This window comes from Petaurus breviceps, unplaced genomic scaffold, assembly GCF_028583685.1.
Source record: "Petaurus breviceps papuanus isolate PSGF00001 unplaced genomic scaffold, PetGlider_PUasm1.0 229, whole genome shotgun sequence".
NCBI lineage: Eukaryota > Metazoa > Chordata > Mammalia > Diprotodontia > Petauridae > Petaurus > Petaurus breviceps.
Genome location: NW_027185903.1, coordinates 27,494,531 through 27,522,241, shown reverse-complemented (window position 1 = coordinate 27,522,241; position 27,711 = coordinate 27,494,531). Strand labels below are relative to the sequence as shown.

General features: G+C 36.2%; 1 protein-coding gene across 1 annotated transcript in view; it reads left to right on the top strand.

The window, feature by feature from the left end:
* The window catches only part of LOC138167581 (mannosylglucosyl-3-phosphoglycerate phosphatase-like), a 107,477-nt gene that overhangs the window by 43,440 nt on the left and 36,326 nt on the right, over positions 1-27,711 (top strand). Inside the window, exon 5 of the mRNA XM_069096540.1 lies at positions 22,736-23,316. Coding sequence (XP_068952641.1) covers positions 22,736-23,316 — 581 coding nt within the window. The remainder of the gene's footprint in view (positions 1-22,735; positions 23,317-27,711) is intronic.

Here is a 27,711-nt window from a genome sequence, read left to right as displayed (position 1 = left end):
ATATTTGTAATCTCTATAGGCATTGTGAATATGGCATTGCTGATACAGTAAGACAAAAGCATAATAAATCCCATATGAGTGGTAATAGGTAGTATCCTATTTTGTTAATTTAAATATTATGCTGTTCTTCCCATGTTGTCAAATTTTTGGAACAAAGATGTATAAGCTAATTATGTAGAATTAGGGGGCAATTATCATTTTATTTATTATAGAACTTGAGAGGTTTAGAGTAGAAAGGACTCTTAAGGATGTGAATCCTTTCTGAAGCATCCCCAACAAGTGATCAGCCAGTTGTTTTTTGAAGACCTCCCTATCCCATTTTGTGATGGGAAGGTTTTTAATTGTTTGGATATTTTTCTATATATTGACCTGAAATCTCCTTCCTGTCACTTTTACCCAGTGATACTAATTTTGTTTTTGGGGTTGACCAAGCAAGTAAAAGAGGCTTCATGTGGTATTCTTTCAAGTATTTGAAGACACTTTGGACTCATTAAGAACAAATGATGCCAAAGTATTCTCATTTCTTTTTTTTTTTTTTTGGCTGGGTTTCTAAATACATAGACCAGGAAATTCTGCCAACATAACATACCTGCATTTAAGATTTTTCTTACTCTCTTTTAAAAAAAATACTAGTATATTTTATTGATTCTTTTTGTTTTTACATTATATCTATTTCTGAATATGCAACTCATGACTCACATTAGCTCTCCCTTGTGACATTATTTTGTGTCACCTAGAGTGTAAGCTTCCAAGTCAGTGATAAAAATGTTTAATAGCACAGGTCTGAGTGTATAGGATCCCTGAGTTATTTCACTGGAGATTGCCTCTAGGTTGACATTAAACCATTACACTACTCTTTGGGTCAGGCCATATAACGAGGTCTGAGTCCATCTGTTTATTCTACTGTTTAATGTAAATTTATTTTATTCCATTTTTATTCCTGTCAGGATAGCTTAGCATAATGCCCAGCACATGGTAGATGCTAGCTGACTAATAAATGCTTTGCTAAAATCTAGGTAAATGGAAAGTAATTTAGAAGTATGCCCCCAAATTAAGCTGTATGTGTCCTTTGACCCAACAATATCACTGTTAAGACTGGTATTACTATTAAGATCTCCAAAGAGATCAAAGAAAGAGGAAAAGGATGCATATATGCAAAAATACTTACAGCAGCTCTTTTATTAGTGGCAAGGAATTTAGAAACTGAGGAACTCATCAGTTGAGGAATGGCTATGTGGTATATGAATATGATGAAATACTATTTTGCTATAAGAAATGATGAAGGGAATGGTTTCAGAAAAACACAGGGAGACTTGTATGAAGTGTTGCAAAGTGACGCAGGAAGAGCCAGGAGAATAACTTATACAATGAAAATACTATAGTAAAGACACTTTGAAAGACTTAGTAATGCTGATTAACACAATGATCAACTGAAATTCCAAAGGATTCACGATAAAACATCTTTTTCATCTCCAGTTGGAGAAGTGATGAACTAAGAGTGCAGATTGAGATTATGTGTGTGTGTGTGTGTGTACATAACCATATATATGTATACATGACTAATGTGGGAACTTATTTGCTTAACTATACGCATTTGTAATGTTTTTTTTCCCTCTGCTTTCTCTATGGGGGAAGGAGAAGATTCAGAACTGAAAATAAAATTAAATTGAAAAAATGATAAAAACCATCTAGGTAAATACTATGTACAATAATTTATGGATTTTCTAGTCTAGTAACTTGCACTAATTGCACTAATCCTGACCTAGATGTAGTTTGCTGTGATTTATTTTTGTGGAAGCCATTGTGTTTTTTGTAATTGTTTCTTTTCTAGTTATTCCATAACTATCTATTCCATAAGCAATACATTCTAGAATTTTGCTAGGAATCTGTGTTTGGTGTACTAGTATGTTATTTCTTGCTCTATTCTTTTTCATTTCCTGGAAGCTGAGATGATATTTCTCCTTTTATAATCCTATAATGCTTGAGTTCTCCCTCATTTTTTAAAGCTCAGTGGTTAAGCAGTTACATCTTTCATTTCTTTTGTATAGTTTGTTTGGGTGAGTTGACTAGCCCTTATCCAGGGACAGCTAGGTTCTAGGTTACTATCTCCCTACTTATCTTGAGTTTCAGCTTCCAATCCAATTCCAATCTAATTCAACCCAATAAACATTTACTAAGCACCTACCTTATACCCTAGGTACATAATTAATGAAAGATAGTCCTTGCCCTTTAAGGAACTTGCAGTCTAAATAACAGTAAAGAAGGCGGTAAAGGGTTTGGGGAGACCAGGAAGTATCCTGTTCTGTGGAGTTGAAACTAGGGACCAACAGTTGCAAAGTGAAGTGAGTTGAGTCCGTTCTGCCTTCTATAAAGGAAAGCATTGGCAGGAGTTTGGTACTCATCATATTGCCCTCTAATCAGAGAGGAGAGGGGATTGAGGTAGGTGGTGTCAATCAAGGCTTCAGTTAGCTCATAGCGATGAAATTAGAAGTGATTTATCCTGGAAGGGAGATCTTATTTAGTTGAGTTGAAACCAGACAGGGCAGCAGATACAAAGAGGAGTGACTTTTCCAGTCAAAAGATCATTGTCTTTTGCAAAAATGTACCCACACACCAAAAACCTGGTGATTTTTATCAGTGTGGTAGCGTCTGGTATAGGAGTTTTCTTCACCAACAGATCAAGCAAAATAAGAGTTGAACAGCTCTTCCATCTGTTATTATTTCATCACTCCCACTAGCCCTTTTTAACTTATCTATTCCTGATGGGTTTTGTTGGTAATGTATAAAATGTTGATGCTTTATGTAGGTTTATTTTATATCCTGAAACTTTGCTAAAGATGATAGTTTTTTTAACTATTAAAATTAATTATCTGAAATAAGAAAAATTTTGAGGCTTATTACTTCCAAGTGAAAATTATTTAATACTAATGCCAACAAGTTGCCATAAAATCGTCAACTAATTCCTAAGTAGTGACAAAGGAGTCACTTACAAAGCTTATTTTTGTAACAGAAAAAAGGAGGAAAAAAATACAACAATCTTAGTAAAGTTGTTTTGAATATAATTCAATTGGCATGTAACCTGAATAGTTAGTTTCTCCTAGGTTTTCTTAACCCAAATTTGTACGGTTGGCAGAATTTAGCTATGAAAGTGAGATTACCTGAGAAGTCCCTGCCCTGCACCTGTAACATTTTGTAACCAGAAAGCTTAATTTAAAGGGACCAAGTAGTTTGAACTAAGAATAGGAAAGAGGAACTTTTGGTTTGTAGTTAGCAATCACCACCCCCATCCTCCAACTGCCAGAAAGGAAAACCCAGTGTTAGAATGTTACACTACTAACTTCTAGCTCAAGAAAAGAGGGAGCTAATTCACTAGGACTGGAAAGAGAAACCACCACTTTTTCCAGTTGCCAGAAAGTAGAATTTAACCTTTAAAAAGAGTCTTAAATTCCTATGATTATTTTATTGCTACAAAGATATGTATATATCTTTAAATCATGTGCTACTAAATGATAAAACTAAAAGTCTTATCAATCTATGCATTCACTAGATCTAGAGGTAACCTAGACTTAAGATAATATCTATGTTGGCTTGGCTTAGTTGTTGGGGCTAGCTTTTCCTAAAAAAGAGGTGGGGGAGCTTAATCCTGTAATCAAACTAAAAAGAAATCAAAGCAATCAATATTAACTGATTTTTTCCAATTTATTTATTTATTTTTAGTTTTCAACATTAATTTCTACCAGATTCTGAGTTACAAATTTTTCTCCTGGTCTTTCCCCTACCCCTCACCCCAAAAGAGCAAGCCTACTGAGTACCCCTTCCCCCAATCTGTTCTGTCTTATATCCTCCATCCCCCCCCCCCAAACTTTCTAGTAGGGTAAGATGGATTTCTATACCCCAGTGCCTGTATATCTTATTTACCAGTTGCTTGTAAAAAACAATTTTTTTGGTTTTGTTTTTGGAGGGGGATCACAGGGATATTGGGGTTAAGTGATTTGCCCAAGTTCACACAGGTAGTGTTTATTATCTGAGGCCAGATTTGAATTCAGGTTCACCTGACTCCAGGGCCAGTGTTCTAGCCACTGTGCCACCTAGCCACCCCATAAAGATAGATTTTGTTGTTCAGTCATATCTGACACTTTGTGACCCCATTTGGGGTTTTCTTGGCAAAGGTACTGGAGTGGTAAAAACAATTTTTTTAAACATTTGTTTTTAAAACTTTGAGTTCCAGATTTTTTTCCCTTCTTCCCTCCTTACCCACCCCCACTGGAAAAAGAAGTAATTCAATATAGGTTGTACATGTGTAGTTATACAAAACATTTCCATAGTAGTTATATTGTGAAAGACTAGCTATATTTCCCTCCATCCTATCCCACCCCCCACTTATTCTATTTTCTCCTTTGACCCTATCCCTTTTCAAAAGTGTTTTCTTCTAACTACCCTCTTCCCCAATCTGCCCTTCCTTCTATCATCCCCCTCTTATCCCCTTCCCCCCTATTTTTCTGTAGGGTAAGATACCAAATTGAGTGTGTATGTTATTCCCTCCTTAAGCCAAATTCAATGAGAGTAAGGTTGTCCCATACCCTTTCACCTTCCTGCCCTTTCCCTTCATTGTAACAGTTTTCTCTTGCCTCTTTTATATGGGATAATTTACGCTGATCTATCTCTCCCTTTCTCCTCCCAGTAGATTCCTCTCACCTTTTAATTTGATTTTTTAAGTATCATCCTTTCATATTCAACTCATCCTGTGCCCTCTGTCTACGTATACATGTACACACATATGCCCATATTCACATATATATATTTATATACACATACACCCTCCTATACATACTTATATATGTATACGCACATATATATTACCTTCAACTATCCTCATACGAAGAAAAGTCTTATGAGTTACCATTATCATTTTTCCATGTAGGAATGTAAATAGTTCAACTTTAATAAGTTCCTTATGGTTTCTTTTCCCTGTTTACCTACTCATTCTTCTCTTGCTTCTTGTAGTTGAGAGTCAAATTTTCTGTTCAGCTCTCTTTTTTTTCATCAAGAATGCTTTAAAATCCTCTATTTCATTGAATGACTATATTTTCCCCTGAAACATTATACTCAGTTTTGCTGGGTAGGTGATTCTTGGTTTTAGTCCTAGCTCCTTTGACCTCCAGAATATCATATTCCAAGCCCTTTGATCCCTTAATGTAGAAGCTGATAGGTCTTGTGTTGTCCTGATTGTGTTTCCACAATAGCAAAATTGTTCCTTCCTGGCTGCTTATTATATTTTCTTCTTGACCTGGGAACGCTGGAATTTGGCTATAATATTCCTAGGAGTTTTCTTGATGGGACCTTTTTAAAGAGGTGATTGGTAAATTATTTCAATTTCAATTTTCCCCATCTGGTTCTAGAATATCAGGGCAATTTTGCTTGATAATTTCTTGAAAGATGGTGTCTAGGCTCTTTTTTTTTAATCATGGCTTTCAGGTAGTCTAATAATTTTTAAATTTTCTCTCCTGGATCTATTTACCAGGTCAGTGGTTTTTCCAATGAGATATTTCATATTGCTTTCTATTTTTTTCATTTGTGTGGATCTGTTTTATAGTATCTTGATTTCTCATAAAGTCATTAGCTTCCAATTACTCTAATCTAGTTTTGAAGGAATTATTCTCTTCAGTGAGTTTTTGAAATTCCTTTTCCATCTGGAAAATTTGGCTTTTTAAGGCATTCTTCTCCTTATTGGCTTTTTGGGCCTCTTTGCCATTTGAGTTAGTCTATTTTTTAAGGTGTTATTTTCTTCAGTATTTTTTTTTTTGGTCTCCTTTAGCAGGTGTTGACTCACTTTTCATGATTTTCTTGCATCATTCTTATTTCTCTTCCCAATTTTTCCTCCACTTCTCTTACTTGATTTTCAAAATCCTTCTTGAGCTCCTCCATGCCCTGTAACCAATTCATATTTTTCTTGGAAACTTTTGATTTAGGTGTTCTGACTTCATTGTCTTCCTCCCATTCCATGCTTTGATTCTTTTTGTCCCCAAAAAAGGATTCAGTGGTCTTTTTGTGCTTCCTTTGCTTGCTCATATTGGCAGCCAATTACTTGGCTTTTGAGCTCTTTGCCATGGTAGAAATCTTCTTTCAGAATGGAGAGAGCTTTGTCTCAAATTGCTGGGTTTTTCACAACTGCCAGAGCTTTTAGGAGGGTGCCATCTCTACAGCCCCCACAATCTCTGGCACACTGGCCACACACCCAAGACCACAATCCAGATACAAGCAGGTTAAAGCAAGAGCATTTACCCTCTGAATGGTCACTTGGTCCCCCTACAATCTGAAGGCCAAGAGCTTCTGAGGCAGCTACACAGCAGCAGCTGTAGCTGCCGCCATGCCTCTACCACCTCTCACCCTGGGGAGCAAGGGCTATACTGACTCTTCTTTCCCCCTGTTCCAGCAGAGTTCCCTACTGACCTTTTACTTTATCTTTGGTGTTTATGGGTTGAGAAGCCTGTAAACCACCACAGCTTCTGGTGAGTCACTCTCCTGAAGTCTGCTCTGGCTGCTGCTGATTTGGGCCACCCTGGGGCCAGAATTGTGCGTCTCATACAGGACTGTGCTCAGCTCCCTGCTCTGTGCATTAAACCTTTCCTGCCAGCCTGCTGAGTAGCCTTCAGCAGATTTGTTTCTCTCTGTCACTTTGTGGGTTCTGTAGCTCTAAAATTTGTTTGGAGTGATTTTTTTTACATGTATTGGAGATGATTGGAGTAGGAGCTCATGCCAAGTTTGTGCTTCTATTCAGCCATCTTGGCTCTGCTTCGATACTAATTGATTTAAAGGATATTCCTTATCACAACTAATTTTTCAATTGATTCTCCAGGGTTCTCTAAGACTACCATCATATCATCTGCAAAGAAGGATGTTTTGCTTTCTCATTGACTATTTTTATTCCTTCAGTTTCTTTTTCATGCTTTATTGCTGTATCTAGCATTTTTAGTATTCACTTCAGTTCTGATATTATTGGAAAGGCTGGAAAAAAATGACTCAATTTTTTTTCTCCTGATTAGATTATGTTTTAATGATTTTTTTCTATCTGTTTGGAGATAATTGAGTGAAGGAGGGAGCTTTTGCTGTCCAATTATGAGACCTTGATTTTACCCCATCAAGTGATTTTTCTAAAATATAAATTTGGCCAAGATCATTGTATTCTAGTGATTCCTTGTTAACCCCCATATCAATGAAATTTTTTTTGTTTGTAATTAAGAATCCTTCATAACCTGTCACCTTCCTTTTCAATCTTCTTAAATCTTACCTCTCTCTATATTCTTACTTTTTTCTGTATTCTGGTAACACTGTCTTCCTTGTAGTTTCTCACATATGCCCCTCCATGTTCTATGTGCCTTTATAGAAGATATCCCACATGCCTGGAATGCTCTGCCCTTTCACCTATGCCTCTTTTTCCCCTCTGACTTCCTTCAAAATCCAGCTCAAGTTACTTTACTCCTGGAAGTCTTTCTCTGGTTCCCCTAGCTGCTAATGTTTTGCCCTTTCAGAGTGCCTTCCGTCTAATCTGTAGATATCTTGTACCTACCTAGTTATTAACCTGTTGTTCCTATCCTCTCCCCAGTTAAAATATAAGATGGAGGAACTGTTTTTTGTTGGTTTGTTTGTTTTGATTTGTTCGTTTGTTTGCTTGCTTTTTTGGTCTTTATTAATTTGGTTACTTTTAGATTACAAGATTCATTTCCACAATTCCTTGGGTTTCAGATTTTCTCTCCCTCCAACCCTTGCCCCACCATGGCAGCATACAATCAAATATAGGATCCACAAATATTTTCACATTAGACATTAGTCAGGTTATAAAGAAGAATTGTATCAGATGGAATGAAAAATGGGAAAGAGGAAATAAAACCGAAAAAGCAAAAGAGCAGGTATTTTGCTTCAATCTGGATTCAAACTCATTTCTTTCTCTGGATGTGGACATCTCTCTCCATCATGAGACTTTTGGGGTTGACTTATAATCCTGCATTGCTGAGAAGAGTACAATCTATCAAAGTTGGTTGTTACACATACATTGTCTCTGTAATCGTGTACAAATATCTCCTGGCTCTGCTCTTCTCACTCAGCATCAGTTCGTATAAGCCTCTCCAGGTAGATATGAAGTCCATCTGCTCCTCATTTCCTATAGCACAATAGTATTCCATTACATGCATATACCACAACTGGTTCAGCCATTCCCCAATTGATGGGCACCCCCTTAATTTCCACTTCTTTGCCACCACAAAAAGAGCTGCTATAAATGTTTTTGTACATATGGGTCTTCCTCCCACTTCTATGATCTCTTTGGGATATTACCCTAAAAGTGGTATTGATGGGTCAAAGGGTATGAACTTGTTTATATCCCTTTGGGCATAATTCCAGATTGCTCTCCAGAAAGGCTGGATCAGTTCAGAGCTCCACCAGCAATGTGTTCCAATTTGTCCACATCCTGTCCAGCATTTGTCATTTTCCTGTTTTGTCATCTTAGCCAATCTGATTGGTGAGATGTACTTCAGAGTTGTTTTGATTTGCATTTCTCTAATCAATAATGATTTAGAGCATTTCTTCATATGTTTATAGATATCTTTAATTTCTTCCTCTGAAAACTGCCTGTTCATATCCTTTGACCATTTATCAATTGGGGGATGAATTGTATTCTTATAGATTTGACTCAATTCTCTGTATATTTTAGATCAATGAGTCCTTTATCAGAGATATAGGTTTTAAAAATTCTTTCTCAATTCTCCACTTCCCTCCTAATCCTGGTTACATTGGCTTTGTTTGTACAGAAGCTTTTCAATTTAATGTCATCAAAATTATCCATTTTGCATTTTATAATGCTCTCTAATTCTTGTTTGGACATAAAGTCTTGCCCTCTCCACAAATCTGACAGGTAAACTATTCCTTGCTTTCCCAGATTGCTTATAGTATCAGCCTTTATACCTAGATAATATACCCATTTAGACTTGATTTTAGTATATGGTATTAGATAATGGTGTATGCCCAGTTTCTGCCATACTATATTCCAGTTTTCCCAGCAGTTTTTGTCAAATAGTGAGTTCTTATCCCAAAAGCTGGGGTCTTTGGGTTTATCAAACATTAGATTACTGTAGTCATTGACTGCTGAGTCTCCTGTACCCAGTCTATTCTATTGATCTACTACTCTATTCCTCAACCAGTACTAAGTAGTTTTGAGGACTACTGCTTTATAGTATAGATTAAAATCTAGTATAGATGGTCCACCATCCCTAGCATTTCTTTTCCTTAATTCCCTTGAAATTCTGGACCTTTTGTTCTTCAAAATAAATTTTGTTACTATTTTTTCTAGCTCTATAAAGAAGTTTTTTGGTAAATTCATTGGTATGGCACTAAAAATATAATTTAATTTAGGTAAAATTATCATTTTTGTTATATTAGCTCAACGCAGCCACAAGCAATTGATGTTTTTCCAATTAGTTAGATCTGACTTTATTTGTGTGAAATGTGTTTTGTAGTTGTATAGTAGGTCCTGGGTTTGTTTTGGCAGGTAGATCCCCAAATATTTTATAATGTCTACAGCAACTTTAAATGGGATTTCTATTACTATTTCTTGCTGTCGAATTTCATTAGAAATATACAGGAATGCCAAGGATTTATGTGAGTTTATTTTATGTCCTGCAACTTTGCCAAATTTATTGTTTCAAGTAGTTTTTTGCTTGATTCTCTAGGATTCTCTAAGTATATCATCATATCATCTGCAAAGAGTGATAGCTTGGTCTCTTCTCTGCCTAATTTGATTCCTTTGATTTCTTTTTCTTCTCTAATTGCTACTGCTGACATTTCTAGTACTAGATTGAATAAGAGGGGCTATAGTGGACATCCTTGTTTCACAACCCTGATGTTACTGGAAATGCCTCTAGCTTATCCCTATTACATATAATACTTGCTGATGGCTTTAAATAGATGCTATCTATTATTTTAAGGAAGGCTCCATTTATTCCTATACTTTCTCGTGTTTTTAACAGGAATGGATGTTGTATTTTGTCAAAAAACCTTTTCTTTTTCTTTTTTTTTTTAAGCAATTGGGGTTAAGTAACTTGCTCAAGGTTACCTGGCCAGTTATTTCTGGGTGTGGTGCTAAGTATCAGAGCCCGGACTCGATCCCAGGTCATCCCAACTCTGGAGCCTGTGCTCTTACTCACTATGCCACCTGGCTGCCCCTAAGCAATTGGGGTTAAGTAACTTGCTCAAGTTTACATGGCTAGGTGTTTCTGGGTGGGTAATAAGTGTCTGAGTCCAGATTTGATCCCAGGTCATCCCGACTCTGGGGCCGGTGCTCTTACTTGCTGTGCTACCTGGCTGCCCCATCAAAAGCCTTTTCTATATATATTGAGATAATCATATGGTTTTTGCTAGTTTTATTGTTGATATGATAAATTATACTGATGGTTTTCCTAATATTAAACCATCCTTGCATTTCTGGAATAAATCCTACCTGATCAAAATGTATTATTCTTGTGATAAGTTGCTGTAGTCTTTTTGCTAATATTTTACTTAAAATTTTTGCATCTATATTGATGAGGAAGATTGGTCTATAATTTTCTTTCTCTGTTTTATCTCTTCCTGATTTAGGTATCAGTACCATATTTGTGTCATGAAAAGAATTTGGTAGGACTCTTTTTCACTAATTTTCCTGAATATTTTGTAGAGTATTGGAATCAATTGTTCTTTAAATGTTTGATAGAATTCACCAGTAAATCTGTCTGGCCCTGGAGATATTTTCCTAGGGAGTTCACTGATGTCTTGTTTGATTTCATTTCTGAGATGGGGTTATTTAAGTAATTTACTTCCTCTTCAGTTAATTTGGGCGACCTATATTCTTGTAAATATTCATCCATTTCACTAAGATTGTCAAATTTATGTGCATACCACTGGACAAAATAATTCCTAATTATTGTTTTAATTTTCTCTTCATTGGTGGTAGATTCACCCTTTTCATTTTTGATACTCATAATTTGTTTTTCTTCTTTTTTTTTTTATCATATTGACTAAGTGTCTATCAATTTTTTTTGTTTTTTTTTCATAAAACCAGCTCTTAATTTTATTTATTAATTCAATAGTTTTCTTAATTTCAATTTTATTAATCTCTCCTTTGGTTATCAGTATTTCTAATTTAGTATTAAATTGGGGATTTTCAATTTGTTCTTCTTCTAGCTTTGTCAATTTCATGCCCAATTCATTGACTTCCCTTTTCTCTAATTTATTCATGTATGTACTCAGGTATATAAAACTTCCCCTAAGAACTGCCTTTGCTTCATCCCACAAATTTTGCTATGTTGTGTCATTATTGTCATTCTCTTGAATGAAGTTACTGATTGTTTCTATGGTTCCTTGTTTGACCCACTCATTCTTTAGGATTAAATTGTTTAGTTTCCAATTAGTTTTTAGTCTGTCTTTCCTTGGCCGTTTATTGCATATGATTTTTATTGCTTCGTGATCCGAGAAGGATGCATTTAATATTTCTGCCTTTCTGCACTGTATTGTGAGGTTTTTATGTCCTAGTATATGTTTATTTTTTGTATGTGCCATGTACTGTTCAGAAGAAGGTATATTCCTCTTTATCCCCATTCAGTTTTCTCCAGAGATCTATCATACCTACTCTCTCTAAAATTCTATTCACTTCCTTAACTTCTTTCTTGTTTATTTTGAGGTTGGATTTATTAAGTTCAGAGAGGGGGAGATTGAAGTCCCCCATTAATATAGTTTTGCTATCCATTTCTTCCTCTAATTCCCTTACCTTCTGCTCTAGGAAGGTGGACACTATACCACTTGGTGCATATATGTTAAGTAATGATAATTGCTTTATTCTCAATGGTGCCTTTTAGCAGGATGTAGTTTCCTTTCTTATCTCTTTTAATTAAATCAATTTTTGCTTTTGATTTATCTGAGATAAAGATTGCTACTCCTGCTTTTATTTTTACTTGAGCTGAGGCATGATGTATTTTACTCCAGCCTTTTACCTTTACCCTCTGGGTATCCCTCTGTTTCAGATGTGTTTCTTGTAAACAGCATATTGTATGATTATGGTTTTTATTCCATTCTGCTATCCACCTCCGTTTTATGGGAGAGTTCATTCCATTCATGTCCACAGTTATGATTACTATCTGTTTCTTTCCCTCCATCCTATTTCCTCCCCTGTTTATGCTTATATTTTTTCTCCCCTTCTCCCTTCCCCTCCTTAATAGTTTTCCTTTAGACCACTGCCTCCCTTAGTATTCCCTTATCAGCTCCCCTCCTTTTTCCTCCCCTTTCCCCTTATTTCATCCCTCCCTTCTAACCACCCCCCCTTTTTGTAGCCATTTCCTCCTCCTACTGCCTGTAAGATATGTTTATACTTAGTGTAGTATGTTATTTCTTCTTCGCACCAAGAGTGACAGGAACAAATCTTATTCGAAGCTCCTCTACCTCCCCTCTTTCCCTCTCATATGATATGTTTTGTCTCTTCTCCATAGAGTCCTATGCTTAACTGGTTGTGTTATTCCCTCCTTGTACCAGAACCAAAGAGGGAGAAGCTCATATAATACTCATCTCCCTCCCTTCTTTCCCTCTGCTATATCGTTTTTATGCCTCTTTGTGTGGCATAATTTACCCTTTTCAGCTTCATTCATTTCTCTACTTCCATTGCAGTTCTTTTGTAGCCCTTAATAAGGTTTTTTTATTCATCATTTTGTGTAATTTGTACTCATACCCTCTACTTGTCTATAAATAGTTTGCTCTTATTAAATAACAGAGTGTGTGTGTGTGTGTGTGCGTGTGCGTGTGTTTTCCTTGTTTGCCTTTCAATGTCACTGTTGCATCTTCTAATTGGAGGTTGAATTTTCCATTGAGCTCTGGCTTTTTCATCAGGAAGGTCTGGAAATCTGTTATATCGTTGAATGACCATCTCCTTGGCTGGAAGAATATGTTCAGTTTCGCTGGGTAGGTGATCCTTGGTTGTAACCCAAGCTCTTTTGCCTTACAGAAAATTGAATTCAACTGCCTCCGATCTTTCAGTGTAAAGGCTTCCAAATCCTGTGTGATCCTCACTGTGGTTCCTCAATATTTGAATTGTTTCTTTCTGGCCACTTGAAGTATTTTCTCTTTTACCTGGTAGTTCTGGAGTTTGTCCACAACATTTCAAGGACTTTTCAGACTTGAAATCTCTTTCAGGAGGTGTCCAGTGGATTCTCTCAATTTCTATTTTACCCTCAGGTTCTAGTATCTCAGGGCAGTTTTCCTTGATGAGCTCTTGGAGGATGTTGTCCAGGCTCATTTTTTCATCATCATTTTCTGGTAGCCCTATGATTCTTAGATTATTTCTCCTGGATCTGTTTTCCAGGTCAGTTATTTTTCCATTGAGATATTTTTACCTCTTTTTCTAATTTTTCATTCTTGATGTTTTCTTTGACTAATTCTTGGTTCCTCAGAGTTATTTGCTTCAATTTGGTTGATTCTAGTTTTTAGCAAATTATTTTCCTTGGTTAGTTTTTGGAGCTCCTTTTCCATATAACATATTTTTCTTTTTAAGGAGCTGTTTTCTTCATTGTAATGTTTTTCTAATTTTGCAATTTTGATTTTAAAAGAATTATTCATTTTGTCTTCTATCTCTCTTATATGGTTTTCAGAGTTCTTTTTGAGCTCATCTAGGAAAGCTTTCTGTGCTTGAGACCAGTTCCCTGTTGATGCTTCAGCTGTGGGTGTAGAGTCAACATTGTCTCCCTCTGAATTTGGTTCTTCCCTCTGATGATAGTAGGACTCCAGAGTCTTTGTCTTTACAGTCTTCTTTCTACCCCTTTTGAGGCAGGGCCCTAGCCATGCCCTTCCTTTAGGTTTCCCAAGCCTTTACTGTTAATGGTTTTGCCCTGGGGCAATGATTACTATGTTTTTGTTTTTGTTTTTTTTTGTGGGGTGGAAGGGGAGGTAGAGCAGCCGGGGTTTACTCTGCCATCCTGGTCCCTGGTAAGGGCTTTTTAAATTTCTGGGCTATGGATTGGTAGTCCCATGAGTATTTGCTGTCCCTGCCACGGGCCCTGCATTTGATTCTTACCTTGCTCTGTCCTGTCCCAGTCCCTTGTTAAGCCTGGTTATGGCCCTTGTGGTTGGTGGGACAACTTGCCACCATGTTGATCAGGCCTTGTCCCTGCCTACCTCTGCACCACCCTAGCGTCCCAGCCTGCCTCTGCGCAGCCACTGGGTTGGGCTCCTAGCCTGCCTCTGATTTGTTTGTTTTAATTCTACTTTCAGTTATTCCCTATAGTTCTTTCTAGTCCCAAGTATGAATCAATACAAATTTCAAATGAATATAGTACAAGTTAATTATTTTACTTTAGGTAAATATTTATTTACTTTGGTAAATATGTATTTGTTCATTTTACTATTTTACTTTAGGTTAATATGTATTTGTTCATTTTAATATTTTACTTTAGATTAATATGTATTTGTTCATTTTAATAGTTTTTAATAACTGATTTTGTTATTAATTACTAAAAATGAAATTTGAAAGTTGTATGACCTTAAGCAAGACATTTAAGTTTTCTGTTCCTTAGTTTCCTTATTTCTAAAATGAAAGTTTATTTCTGAGTTCTTTCCCATCTTAAAGATTCTATGATTCTAAAGTTTCATCTGATAATTTTATCTTTTTCATGATATGAATAGGAAGACATTTTGTTAATTTGCCTTTATTCTTTGCATAATAATGATATTCTTGCCCTTTATTCCTCCTTTTAGGAATGTTATAAGAACAGATGATAGCCAGATTTTCCAGAACCTATGCTATGATTTTGGAAAGCTTCATTAACAGTTTTAGGTCACGAGGGGAATACTTAGTAAATTAGTGGAAAATATTCATGGACTTCCAAAGATTATTAATTTAGCCTAAACATTAGGAGGATATGGGGTTAGAATTAAATATGTATCTTCCTAGACATGAAAGGAAGCCAAATGGTTTTTCAACATGGCTCCAAATTACCTGATACTCTTTTCTGGCTCTCCATACATAATTAGTCACTTATTTATACCTGTACATTTACAAATGATGTGGTTCTATTAAGAAAAAAAAAGAAAAAAACATGGTTTAACAAACTAGAGAATATCAGTATAGGGAAGATAGGATGACATACTAAGAGGGTTTGGAAAAATTGGGACCTGGACCCCAAAAAGCCTTAAGACCATGTCAGTAACCCAGCACCCCTCTCCCCCTATACTGTGTGAGAAAATTCTCTCCTTGTTATAGGCACAGAGTTGACTTGAAATGCCCTTATCAGAGAAGATATGGATGCTGACCCAAGGATTCTCTTGGTGCAAGATCCCCAAATTCCATGCCTCTGGCAACTATACAAAAAACCTGTCTTTTCTCCCTCAGTGAAGTTGTCTCTGCTGACTCCCTGACTCCCATCCATAGGTCACTGATGCCTGCTCCCAAAGACATCTGGATGCCTTTTGTTATCTAATTATCATCCTTAACATTCATTTCCCTGCTCCTTTTCTATATTAGCTTTAGATTCATCCCCATTAAGTTGCAAGCTTTGCTGTTACTGTTGGCATTACAATAAACTATTTGCCACTTGACTGAAAGAAAGCTTGAGTGTTTGAATTCCTTCTAGGGAACTCTGACTTGGCATTCTTAGGATCCCAGCACCCCTAAACCATGTAAGATTAAACTTACTCATTTATTCTCAGAGAATAGAACTATGAGCAATGGGTAGAAGTTGCAGAGAAGTAGATTCAGTTATGAAGTATGGAAATAACTTTCTAAAACTCAGAGCTATTCCTATAAAAAGCTAAAAATTACAAAATATGAAAATGTCAATGTTAGGGGGACTGTGAAAATACAGTAATATCAATACATTGCAAATTATTCTAACTATTTTAGAAAAAAATAAGAATTATACAAAAAGTAACTAAAATGATCATGCCATTTTACTTGTCATCCCTCTAGTAGGCATATACCCTAAATAGTTCAAATACAGAAATATGACTGAGAAGGTGGAGCCAATGTAATGGAGTGGTAGGAAGCAGTATGCTGAGGGATCCTCCAAATACTCCTTCAAATGACTCAAGAAAATGGACCACCCTGAATCCTGATGGGCAAAAATAGAAAAAGTCATGGTGAGTCATTTGTCCAGCTCAGTTTGCAGGACACTAGGGATGGGATCGAGCACAGGGGTGGGGAACCAGTGGCCCTGAGGCCATTCATGGTTCTCTAGATCTTCAAGTGCGACCCTTTGACTGAATCAAAACTTCACAGAACAAATGCCCTTAATGAAAGTATTTGTTCTGTAAAACTTGGACTCAGTCAAAAAGCCACACCCAATGACTCAGAATACCGCATGTAGCCTTGAGACCACAGGTTCCCTACCCCGAGTTAGGAGTACACTAAGTAGAGTACTAAAATGTCCAGGGAGAGGCTGTGTACTAGAGGAAGAAGAGATCCTAGACCCACATCAGGTTTTCACTGGACCTATACCAAGGCACTGCAAATAGGGAGAAGTGCAAACTGGCAACTTTGTCTCCCATTACTCCATTCTAGGTAGCAGATCCAGGGCAGAGTAGGAAAAAGACCTGCACAGAGGAGTGACATTCCTGGCTATGTATGGAAAAAGGATGAAGTTCAGAAGCCATCAGTAGCAGTGATATGGCTCAGATTCCAGGCACTGAACAGTGTCATACATCTATTCCAGCCTGCAGAAGAATAACTAAGGCAGGAATCCCAGACTAAAGGGGAGTCTACAGTTTTGCTATTTGGAACCCATAGAGCTTTCAGAAAGTTGACTGAAAGGGTGGAGAAGAAGAATGACTGAAACAACTATAAGAAAAGCTTCAGAGAATAACACAATTTGGCAAGGCTCAACTAGAATTTCTGGAAGAGATAAAGAAAATATTTTTGAAAAGAATTTTAAAATGTTTTCATAAAAAGAATGAAAGAACTGAAATAAATGAGAGCTATGGAAGAAGGAATTGGAGGAATTAATAGCTTGGCACAAAACATTAAAGAAAAAAATCCTGTCCCATAAAACAAATTAGTTTAAATTAAAATGGATAGAAAAGAAGCTAATGAATCCACAAGGCAGCAAGAAATATTAAAACAAAGTGAAAAAGCTGAAAATATAAATAGAAGAAAATGTAAATTACTTCATAGTAACAACAACTGACCTGGAAAAGATGATGAAGAGGGGAAAAAAAATGAGCCATTAGACTATCTGAACACCATGACTGAAAGAAGAACCTATATGTCACATTTCAAGAAATTTTAAGAGAAAACTGCCCAGATCTCTTAGAACCAGAAGGTAAAATGTAAATAGAAAGAATCCACTGATCACCTCCTGGAAAAAACAAATGAAAACTCCCAGGAATATCATAACCAAAATCCAGAGCCTCCAAGTCAAAGAAAATAAAATACTGTGAGGAGGAAGGAAGAAAAAACTTAAGTATTGAGGATCCACAATCACATGATTTAGCAGCCACCCCTTTTATGGAGGAGAGAACTTGGAATATTATATTCCAGAAAGCAAAGGACATAGGCTTAAAATAGAGAATAACTGAACCATAAAAAATTAGTAAAATTCTACAGAGGGAAAAAATGGATCTTTAATGAAATAAAGAATTTTCAGGAATTCTTGATGAAAAGACCAAAGCTTCAGAGAAACTTTGATGTTCAAACATAGGAATGAAGAGAAACATAAAAAGATAAACATGAATGAACAATGATCGTTTATAATAATGGTTATACTTTAAAAAGGATGGACTTATTACATTCAAATAGGGATAGATAATACTTGTCAAATATGAATAGATAATACATATTATCAGTAGGGTTCATAGAGGCAGTCCAGTTATAGGAGGCCTAGCAGTGGTTCTGTTATGTCTTGATGTTGAGAAAAGAAGGGAAGGGGAATACATTAGGGGGAGGAGGAAGGAAAGAAAGTTAGAGAAAAATATCTCACATAATCAGGTGTAGCAGCAAGCACCCCAAGCGTCCTCAGGGTTTGCCCCCACCACAGGTTCTTGGATCTGCTTTGATAAAGGAAAGCAACTCAAAATGGGTTAACAAGCCTACTTTAATCAGTCAGACATATATCGTTTACCTTGTTCAGGGGAAAAAGGTCAGCACCCCAAATTTCAAAGCATACAGGCAGAATTATCAAGACAGAAACAGATCAAGTAGACAGATTTCCAAACTGTCCAACCATTACATCCATACCCAGTCAACATCTGGGTTTCCACATCTGGGTTTTTCAAAGCCGGGGGACTCTCAACAACGGCTTCCCAGAATTCAGATCAAATCACAGAACACTTCTCAAAGTGAGTCCCAAAACAAAGCTACACATCAGGGCTTATATAGCCTTCTCCTGGCACAGAGAATGTAACAACCTTCTTGACCCACTGGCCAACAAGAAGTATCTACTGAAAAACAAGCCTCCCTCCCCAGGCTTCAGGTGCATTTTAGCCTAGGGGCAGGAAAGATCTTCCAAATTTGCATTCCCATTACATCAGGATGCACAAGTAGATGTCTAAACAAACAAGGTGCATGGGGAACAGCTGACACTTGAATCTCACTCCAACCTGAACTGGTTAAAAGAAAGAAAAATGCAAGCAAAAGAAACACTTAAGGATATACACATATACATTATATCCATATATGTTTACATATGGATAAACAAGTTATAGTATATAAATTTTATGGAATACTATTGTACTGAACTCATATCAGCATAATGACAAACTAGTTTCCAGTAGACTGATAATGAAACATGTTACCCACCTCTGATAGAGAGGTGAAGGACTCAGGATGAAGAATGGGACAATATTTTTTTGGTCATAGAAATTTGTTTTGATTGACTATACATGTTTTTCATAGGTTTTGATTTAGGGGAGTGTGAGGGAGAGGTTTGGCATGAGAGGCTGAGAAGTGGATCTTGTCTGACTAAAACAAATTTTTATTTTTTTAAAAAAGGATGTGAATATATCAAAATATTAATAGAAGTATTTTTTATGGCAGAACTGGGAAAAAAGTGGGTGCCCATTCATTGAAGAATGGCACAAAATTGTGGTACAAGAATGTAATTATAATATAATTAATGATGAATATGAGGACTTCATACAAACATAGGAACACTTACATGAACTGATGAGGAGCAAAATAAGAACAAGGAAACCTATATACAATGATTAAACTGTAAACAGATGGAATGATGAAATGCAACATTGTGTAATGATAACTCTTTCATTAGAAAGGTGAGGAATAATGTGTATAGAATGTTGGGTATGTTGTCAGACATGTTCAGAGTGTTAGTTGCTGAAATTTTTTTCATGTCATCTTTGTTATAAGAAAAGCCTTCCTAGCTGGTGAGGGATATTTAAAAAAGAATGGAATGAAAAAGCAAATTATACTGATAAAACTTTTTTTATTTTTTTAATCACAGAAGTATCCAGAATTAGAATCAGTTTTCATAGGTGGTAGTGGATTTCCTCCTCACTAGCAGTCATTAAATAAAGTGTGGATAATTACTTTGAGACGTTTGCATAAAGAAGATAATGTTCAGGTTGGACCAAATCAGAGGTGTCAGACTTGTGGCCCATCAGCTATAAATGACCTGCAAATCTCCTAACTACACCTGAACCAGATTAGATTAAACCATAATTGGGGAATGTTTAACAAAATAAATAAAAATATAATTCAACATAGATAATGTTTGTGTTTTTTCTAAGTCATTATGTGACCCACAGGGATCCTTTTCTATTTAGATTTGACACCACTGGAATAGATGACCTTTCAGGTACCTCCCAACTCTAGGATTTGGTTATGGTCATTTATGGCAAATGTGGGCTTTCTACCTAAAGGAGGAACTATATGGCTTCCACTACTATTGGAGATTCTAGATTCTTGTGAGCTCTCATAAGTCATGGAATACAAAATGGGCTGGAATGATAGAGGTTTTTTAAGTTATGTTAGGCCAAATGGCATTGTATCCTCAAATGCTAGGTTCTTCCCTAAGGCAGTTTTATTTTAAATGTACCCTCCAAGAGCTGCATTGCTATGACATGTTTATGTGCATGATTAGATTATTTAGATACTGATTTAGATACTATAGGAAAATGTGAGGATTTCCTCAATTACTGCCTTGTCATCATAAAAGTCAACATAGGGGAGTCTCTGGAAGAAGTAACCTTAGAAGCCAGGTATGTTTCAGGGGACTCTGTGTTAAAACTCTTCAACTTTAGTAATGTGGCATCCCTAAAGGCCACAGGCAAATATGATTAATAATATTATTCTCCTTTTTTCTTCCCAGTGTTTACAGATTTGTGTTTATGTCATTTGAGAGGCAAAATGATATAGAGAAAAGAGTACTATACCTGGATTTGGTTTGAGTTCCAGTTTTACTGTTTATGCCTTGGACAAACAATTTTGTCTCTCTGAACCTCCATTTTCTCATCTTTAAAATGAGGAATAATAAATAATGTTTAAACCACATTCTCCACATAGGTATTGCACTGGAAGTACTTTGTAAATTGTGAAGTGATACAGAAACACAAGCAGTGTTATTTTCTATAAACTAGTTTAAAAATAAATGACTATTTTTCACTTGATATTTTTCTTTTTTTTTAAGCAATTGGGGTTAAGTAACTTGCTCAAGGTTACATGGCCAGGTGTTTCTGGGTGGGTGCTAAGTGTTGGAGCCTGAATTCGATCCCAGGTCATCCCAACACTGGGGCCAGTGCTCTTACTCGCTGTGCTACCTGGCCGCCCCTGATATTTTTCTTATTAGTTGGTTTTATCTTTTCTACTTAGTGTGTGTGTATACTCACACACATGTATGTATATGCTATTCATAACTATGTTACATAGATACACTCAATGCCTTTCATTTTTGCAACGTACCTCAAATACACTCCTTCCTCTACTCTTAACAGTGTAGTGCAGGTCCTCATCACCTCATGCCTGGACTTATACAGTAGAGCACTGGTGGGTCTGCCTGCCTCAAGTCTCTCCCTACTCCAGTATATCCTCTATTCAACCTCTGATTTTTTTAAAGTAAAGGTTTAAGCATCTAACCCTCCTACTCAGTAAACTTCCCTATACCTCCAGGATCAAATTTTTAAAAAAATGCTGTTTAGCATTCAAAGCCCTTTCCATCTTCATATACCTTATTCCCCAAGATGTACTCTTCCATCCAGTGACACTGGTTTTTGGCTATTCATGAGCAAGACACTCCCATCTCTTGATTTCAGGCACTTTCTCTAACTGTCCCACATGCCTGGGATGCTCTCCTTCCTTAGTTCCAACTACTGATTTCTCTAGCTTCCTTTAAGTACAAACTAAAATCATGCTTTCTACAGGAAATCTTCTCTAACCCTTCTTAGTTCTAGTACCTGCTTTCTATTAGTTATTTCCTATTTATTCTGTAGATAACTTACTTTGCATGTATTTGTTTGCCTGTGCTCTCCCTTGTTATCCTTTAGAACAGGGACTGGTTTTTGTTTTTTTTTGCTGCTTTTTGTATCTCTACAGCTTAGTACAGTGTCTGGCACATAGTAGGCTTGTAATAAATGTTTATTGATGAATTATTTCAATATTACTCATTGATATTGGTACTTCCTCCAACTAATTCACATTTTATCATCCTGTACAATTCTTATTATTTCTTTTCTAGAACTTCTTGATTGAAGATTGACCCAAAGTCTTTTTTTTATTTTTAAGCAAGCGGGGTTAAGTAACTTGCTCAAGGTTACATGGCCAGTTATTTCTGGGTGTGGTGCTGAGTGTCTGAGCCCGGGATTCGATCTCCAGGTCGTCCCAACACTGGAGCCAGTACTCTTACTCGCTGAGCCACCTGGCCGCCCCTAAGCAATTGGGGTTAAGTAACTTGCTCAAGGTTACACAGCCAGGTGTTTCTGGGTGGGTGCTAAGTGTCTGAGCCCGGGATTCGATCTCCAGGTCTTCTCAACACTGGGGCTGGTGCTCTTACTTGCTGTGCTACCTGGCCGCCCCTCTGTTGTTTTTTTTTTTTTTAACATTACAAGGGAACCAATATAGCATGTGGGCCAATCTGAATTTATAAACCAGACAAGTGAGGAGCAGTTGATTATTGTCATATATTTATAGCCATTATCTATATCTATTGTTTGCAAAAGGATTTACTACAGGACTCCTCTAAATAATAAACTATAAGCATTTGTTTTGAATATAATTCCACAGGCATCATAAATATTTGCTGTACACATATTAAAAGATTTAATCAATACAGTATAGCAGCATTGGGATCTTTTTCAGCCTCTCCCATACTGTGACAGAAAATATTTCATTGCTTTTTAAGTAAGAAAAAAATTGGGAAGTTTTCTGTTGTTAAGGATACTGATATTGACTTGATACAACTTAAATGGTCACTTTATTAAGGGAGCATTATTCAGCCAATGTTGCCCTTAAAAATGGTATTTTTAAATCCTTCCTCATTTTGAATCATATAGCTTTTTCATCCTTTTTCACCTGAAAACTTTGTGGCTTCCTCGGTACATTTCTGAAGTTTTATGATCTGTAAGTTTACTTTAACATAAAAAGTTTATGTTATGTGTTAAAATTCATGATTCAGTTTTATTAGTTAATTTATTATTTGTAGACCTACAATTTCTTAACAGAATGAAAGTAGAATACTCCTATTTTATCAAGGTGGTTACTAAATTTTTTTTGTTGTTGATGTTTTATTAGGAAACCATGAATTTGATTTTGGTGTGGATATTTTGGAAGAATATAAAAGGCAAATGAATTTCCCATGGTTTCTCAGCAATGTATATGACAGATTTACTTCAGAACCTCTTGGACATGGCATAGTTAAAAAAATAATTAATTGGAACAATATAACAATTGGCTTAATGGGACTAGTAGAAGAAGACTGGCTAGATACATTAGCCACAGTTAGCAAATCAAATCTAAACTATAATAATTATGTTGAAGTTGCTAATCAAGTATCTGTAGAACTTAAAGAAGAGGGAGCAGATCTTATCATTGCAATTACACACATGAAATGGATAAATGATACACGACTTGCCCCAAAAGCTCAAGGAATAGATCTTATTCTAGGGGGCCATGACCATGAATACGGAATTAAGAAAGTTAATGACAAATGGATTGTGAAAAGTGGATCTGATTTTAGGAACTTGACAAAGATAAATATAAGACGCTTTGGTGCATCTTTTCAATATATATTTGAGAAATTGGACATTTTTAATCATTTGGAAGAAGATCCATGTATTAAATCAATAGTAAAAGATTATACCCAAAACCTACAGGTAAGTAAGATTTTATCGTGGATATTGTCTTGGAAATCATAGATCAACTTAACAATGCCTCAAAGGTAAATGTTATCACACAGTCACTTTAAAGAATATAAAATTCGTATCAATTAACAGCTCTGAAGAGGCAGACATGGTATACTAATTTAATTTAATTCTATGAAGCTAGGAAAGCATGGTTCTGATTGTATTATAGTCAGGTGAATGATTAATGGTTTTAAAGGATTTTCTTAAGAAATAATTACCAATTAATCAGTATAAAGCTTAGGTGTCATATTTCATTGTGTCTGACAGGAATTGATCATGATACATATTCTATTCATTAACTTTTTTGATGTGCTAGAAAGGGAATCAAGTCTATTCCTGTCACAATTATAAATGATACTAAATTAGGCATACTTATTAATACTCTGGAATTATTCTGTGAAATTAAAAATGATCCTAATCTAGGTCATTTGATAGGAAAAAAAGGCGATACTTAAAATAGAATGAAATTCATTAGGGCAAAATGCAAATTAATACAGCAAAAAAGAAAAGATAACCAACATTATAGGGAAGAACTAGCTAGACAAAGTATTGAAGATAGTAGTAGTAATTGGCCAGAGAAGCTGAATAGCATTGGAAAGATTGATATTTTATGCATGGGGAAAAATCAAAATGGTACTTGAAATCATGAAATTAAATGAAAAAACAAAAATGATCTTGTGTGTTACAAGAACTGGGAAAGTAGCCTTTCCTCTTTAGACCTCTTTTTAGAGAATTTTGTTTAGTTTTGGTCTAAATGGTTTGAAGATAATGTGAACAAATTTGTAGACTTAAGAAAAGACTAAAAAGATACAGAGATGGAAAATAGGTTCTCCAAACAAAGGTTAAAGGAATTACTTTATTGGTTTAGAGAAGAAAAGGTAAATTTGGTCTTTGGTCTTTCGATTCTTAATGGCAGCAGTGCTTGTCAGTTTCATAAATCCAGAAGAACAGGTAAAAGGAAATGGAATTTAAGAGGAAAATATATATAAATGGGCTGCTACTAGAGATTTTGAGTCTCTAACTCTGGGGATCTTCTAGCTCTTATGTGTTGACTATTCCAAACTTTTTCTCTTCTCAAGTCATCTTGATAACCCCTTCCACCTCTGAGCAGATGACCTCACCTCCTATTTTATTGAGAAAATTGAGACCTCCTGTCATGAGGAGAATGTAAGCTTCTTGAAGGCAGATATTAACTTGCTTTTTTACTTGTATTCCAAGAGCTTACATGCCTCTCATTTTTCATGTTCCATACATTCATGTTGGAGGTGATAATGTTGAAAGCTTCAAGGGATAGCTTCATAAGAAACATCAATAAGAAACTAATAACATAAGAATGGGGAAGAATCATGGAAGATATTGAAAGCCCTCTAATGAGATTGAGAGAATATCAACAGTCATATGTCTACTTTCTTATTTTTTGAGAATGTTCTACACATGTATTGAAGTTATTTTCCTTGATCAAAATATGAAGAGGGAAACAAGCAAGCTCTTGCAAATGATTCTTTACAGTAGGTCAAATCTTTGTACTTTCTGCATGGAAAGGTGCAGAGAATGTAATATTGTGCTATGATTACTTTTTTAGATGTATTTTTACTTGAGAGTGAAAAGCATAACTCTAGTGACTAGCCTTCAACAAGGAGTTTACCATGCATGTATTAAGATCTTAGAAGAAGTAATTATTAAAGTTCTGTATTATTAACTGCCTATTGGCAATATTCAAAGTGGATGTTCTGCTAGGACCTTCCCACACATGAACACTCACAGCTTGCTGCCTGCTTCCTCTCTCTTCCTCAGCTCTAACCACTCTGACCAACTTCCCCTGGACTCTGCTCCAGCTCCACCTCTTCCTGATCCACCCCTTCCTGTTCTACCCTCTTCAGCAGCTCCTCCTACCACAGACCCATGTGACTCAAACTCATGTGACTTAGGCTTCCATGTCACTTAAGCAGGTCACATGGGCCTGTTATTGGGTGGAAAAGATCTTCCCATTAAGCAAAAATATGTTATCATTACACTCCCTTCAAGTTCTTCCACACTTTAGTCCATCAGACATATAGCTATTAAACCAGTTATCCTCAAGTACAAGTCTGACTGCCATTCACTCTCCTTTTCATTAAATCCTAATAGATCCCTAGTGCTTCTAGGATAAAATAAAAACTCTTCTCTTTTTTATTTTCAAATCCTTTAACAACCTAGCCCCAGCATATCTTTCCAATCCTTGTACATTGCTTCCCTTCCTGTACCATACAAGCTTGTTAACCTGGACTTCTTGCCATTCCTTGTACATCTCTCATCTCTTTGCCTTTGCATGGGTGTCCCCCCATTCTTAGAATGCTCTCCTGCCTCACCTTTACTGTATAGAATCTCTTTCTTTATTTGTTTCAGTTCAGTTTTATGTGAGACCTTTTCCAGCTCCCCCAACTGTGAGTGCCCTTCCTCCCTAACCTAACTTGTATTTATTTTATATTATTTATATTTACAGTGTTTATACATGTATATATATGCGAATATACATATGTATATAAGTTGTCTTTCCCTCTAGAAAGTGAGATCTTTGAGAGCAGAGACTATTTTGCCTTTGTAAGTTCAATTACTAGCACATATTAGATATGAATCAGTTAATTAATTATTAAAACAAAGTATAAAATAAGATACATTTTCGCCAAGGGTATTCACTATTGTCATGGAGGATGTTTTAAGTTTGAAATGGAAGAGGGATGCTCTGTAGTGGTGAGGTTCTTCAGATGTTTTTTCTTACAGATAATATTCTATCAGTTGACTCAAACCACAGAATATTATGGGGTACCCTTAATTAGATTTATGATTATTAAAGAAATCTACCTAATGATCAATAAAGGAAAAACTATAAGGATTAAAAATACTTGTAATATGGCCTACAATTTTATGGCCAGTCCATTGAGTTCTGCTGTAACTCTGGTTAACATTTGTAGGTTTGAGGGGAGAGGCAGAAGGACCTTCACTGTCCCCCTGTTCCTGTCAGTCCCTTAGATGAGTGTAAGAAATGATATGAGGTATATCATTTGGGAAATTATTATCTTAAAAGTATTCGGACTAGTCATAAATGAGAGATGACAGATTAACAACCTGAATGCTGTACTGATTCCCTCAGAGTATTAAAAAAATCTTGGAAGATCTGTGTGGGATAAAATAAAGAAGAATAAATATTGGCAGAATAAATAAACACAAATAACTCAGGGGTAATAGGCACAAGTGGTTTATGATTAGGACTAGTAGACAGAATAAACATATCAATGAGATCATACTGTGTTTCCCCGATAATAAGACACTGTCTTATTAATTTTTTTGGACAGAAAAACACCAGAGGGCTTATTTTCAGGGGAGGACTTATTTTAATGAACATTGACAGCAATTTTAATAAACAGGTAAATGTGAACAAAAAAATGTACCTTTATTCAATAATGAATTCAATAAAGAACAGGATGACGCGCTCACTGCTGCAGCTCTGATTTGATGCAGCTCGGAGCGTAGCGTGTGTTTCACCCGGGGTGGGGGGGAACGGTGCATACAGAGGGTACCATGATGTAGCGTGTAGCGCAGGGGATTACCTCCACGACAGTAGCAATCTCAATAGGGCTTATTTTCGGGGGAGGGCTTATTTTAGAGGAATCTTACACAGTAAGGGGAGGGCTTATTTTCGGGATAGGTCTTATTATCGGGGAAACACGGTAAGTCTTTTGAAATATTGAAAAATTAAATGGGGTCTCCAATTCCCCCAAATAGAATGTAATTCTTATTTGTATATCAGTAGCACCTATTATACTGTCTTATTGATAATAAGTAAATTCTTTTTTTTTTTTTAAAGCAATTGGGGTTAAGTAACTTGCTCAAGGTTACATGGCCAGTTATTTCTGGGTGTGGTGCTAAGTATCTGAACCCAGATTTGATCCCCCAGGTCATCCCGACACTGGAGCCAGTGCTCTTACTCGCTGAGCCACCTGGCCGCCCAGTGTTGATTTTTTTTTTAAGCAGTCGGGGTTAAGTAACTTGCTCAAGGTTATATGGCCAGTTATTTTTGGGTGTGGTGCTGAGTATCTGAGCCCAGATTTGATCCCCAGGTCATACCAACACTGGAACCGGTGCTCTTACTCACTGAGCCACCTGGCCACCAATAAGTAGATTTTTAATAAATATTTATTTAACTGAATTGAACATATGGTTCTCTATTCCTATTGGTTAAGAAGTTTTCTTTCTTTCTTTCAAAGTTTGGCCAGATAATTTGGCTAGGTTCAATTCAGTAAATTCCGTGAATGTATACTATATACCTACTATGTGTGGGGCACTGTGCTATACATTAGGGTTACAGATGTAGGGATGAAAAGAGGG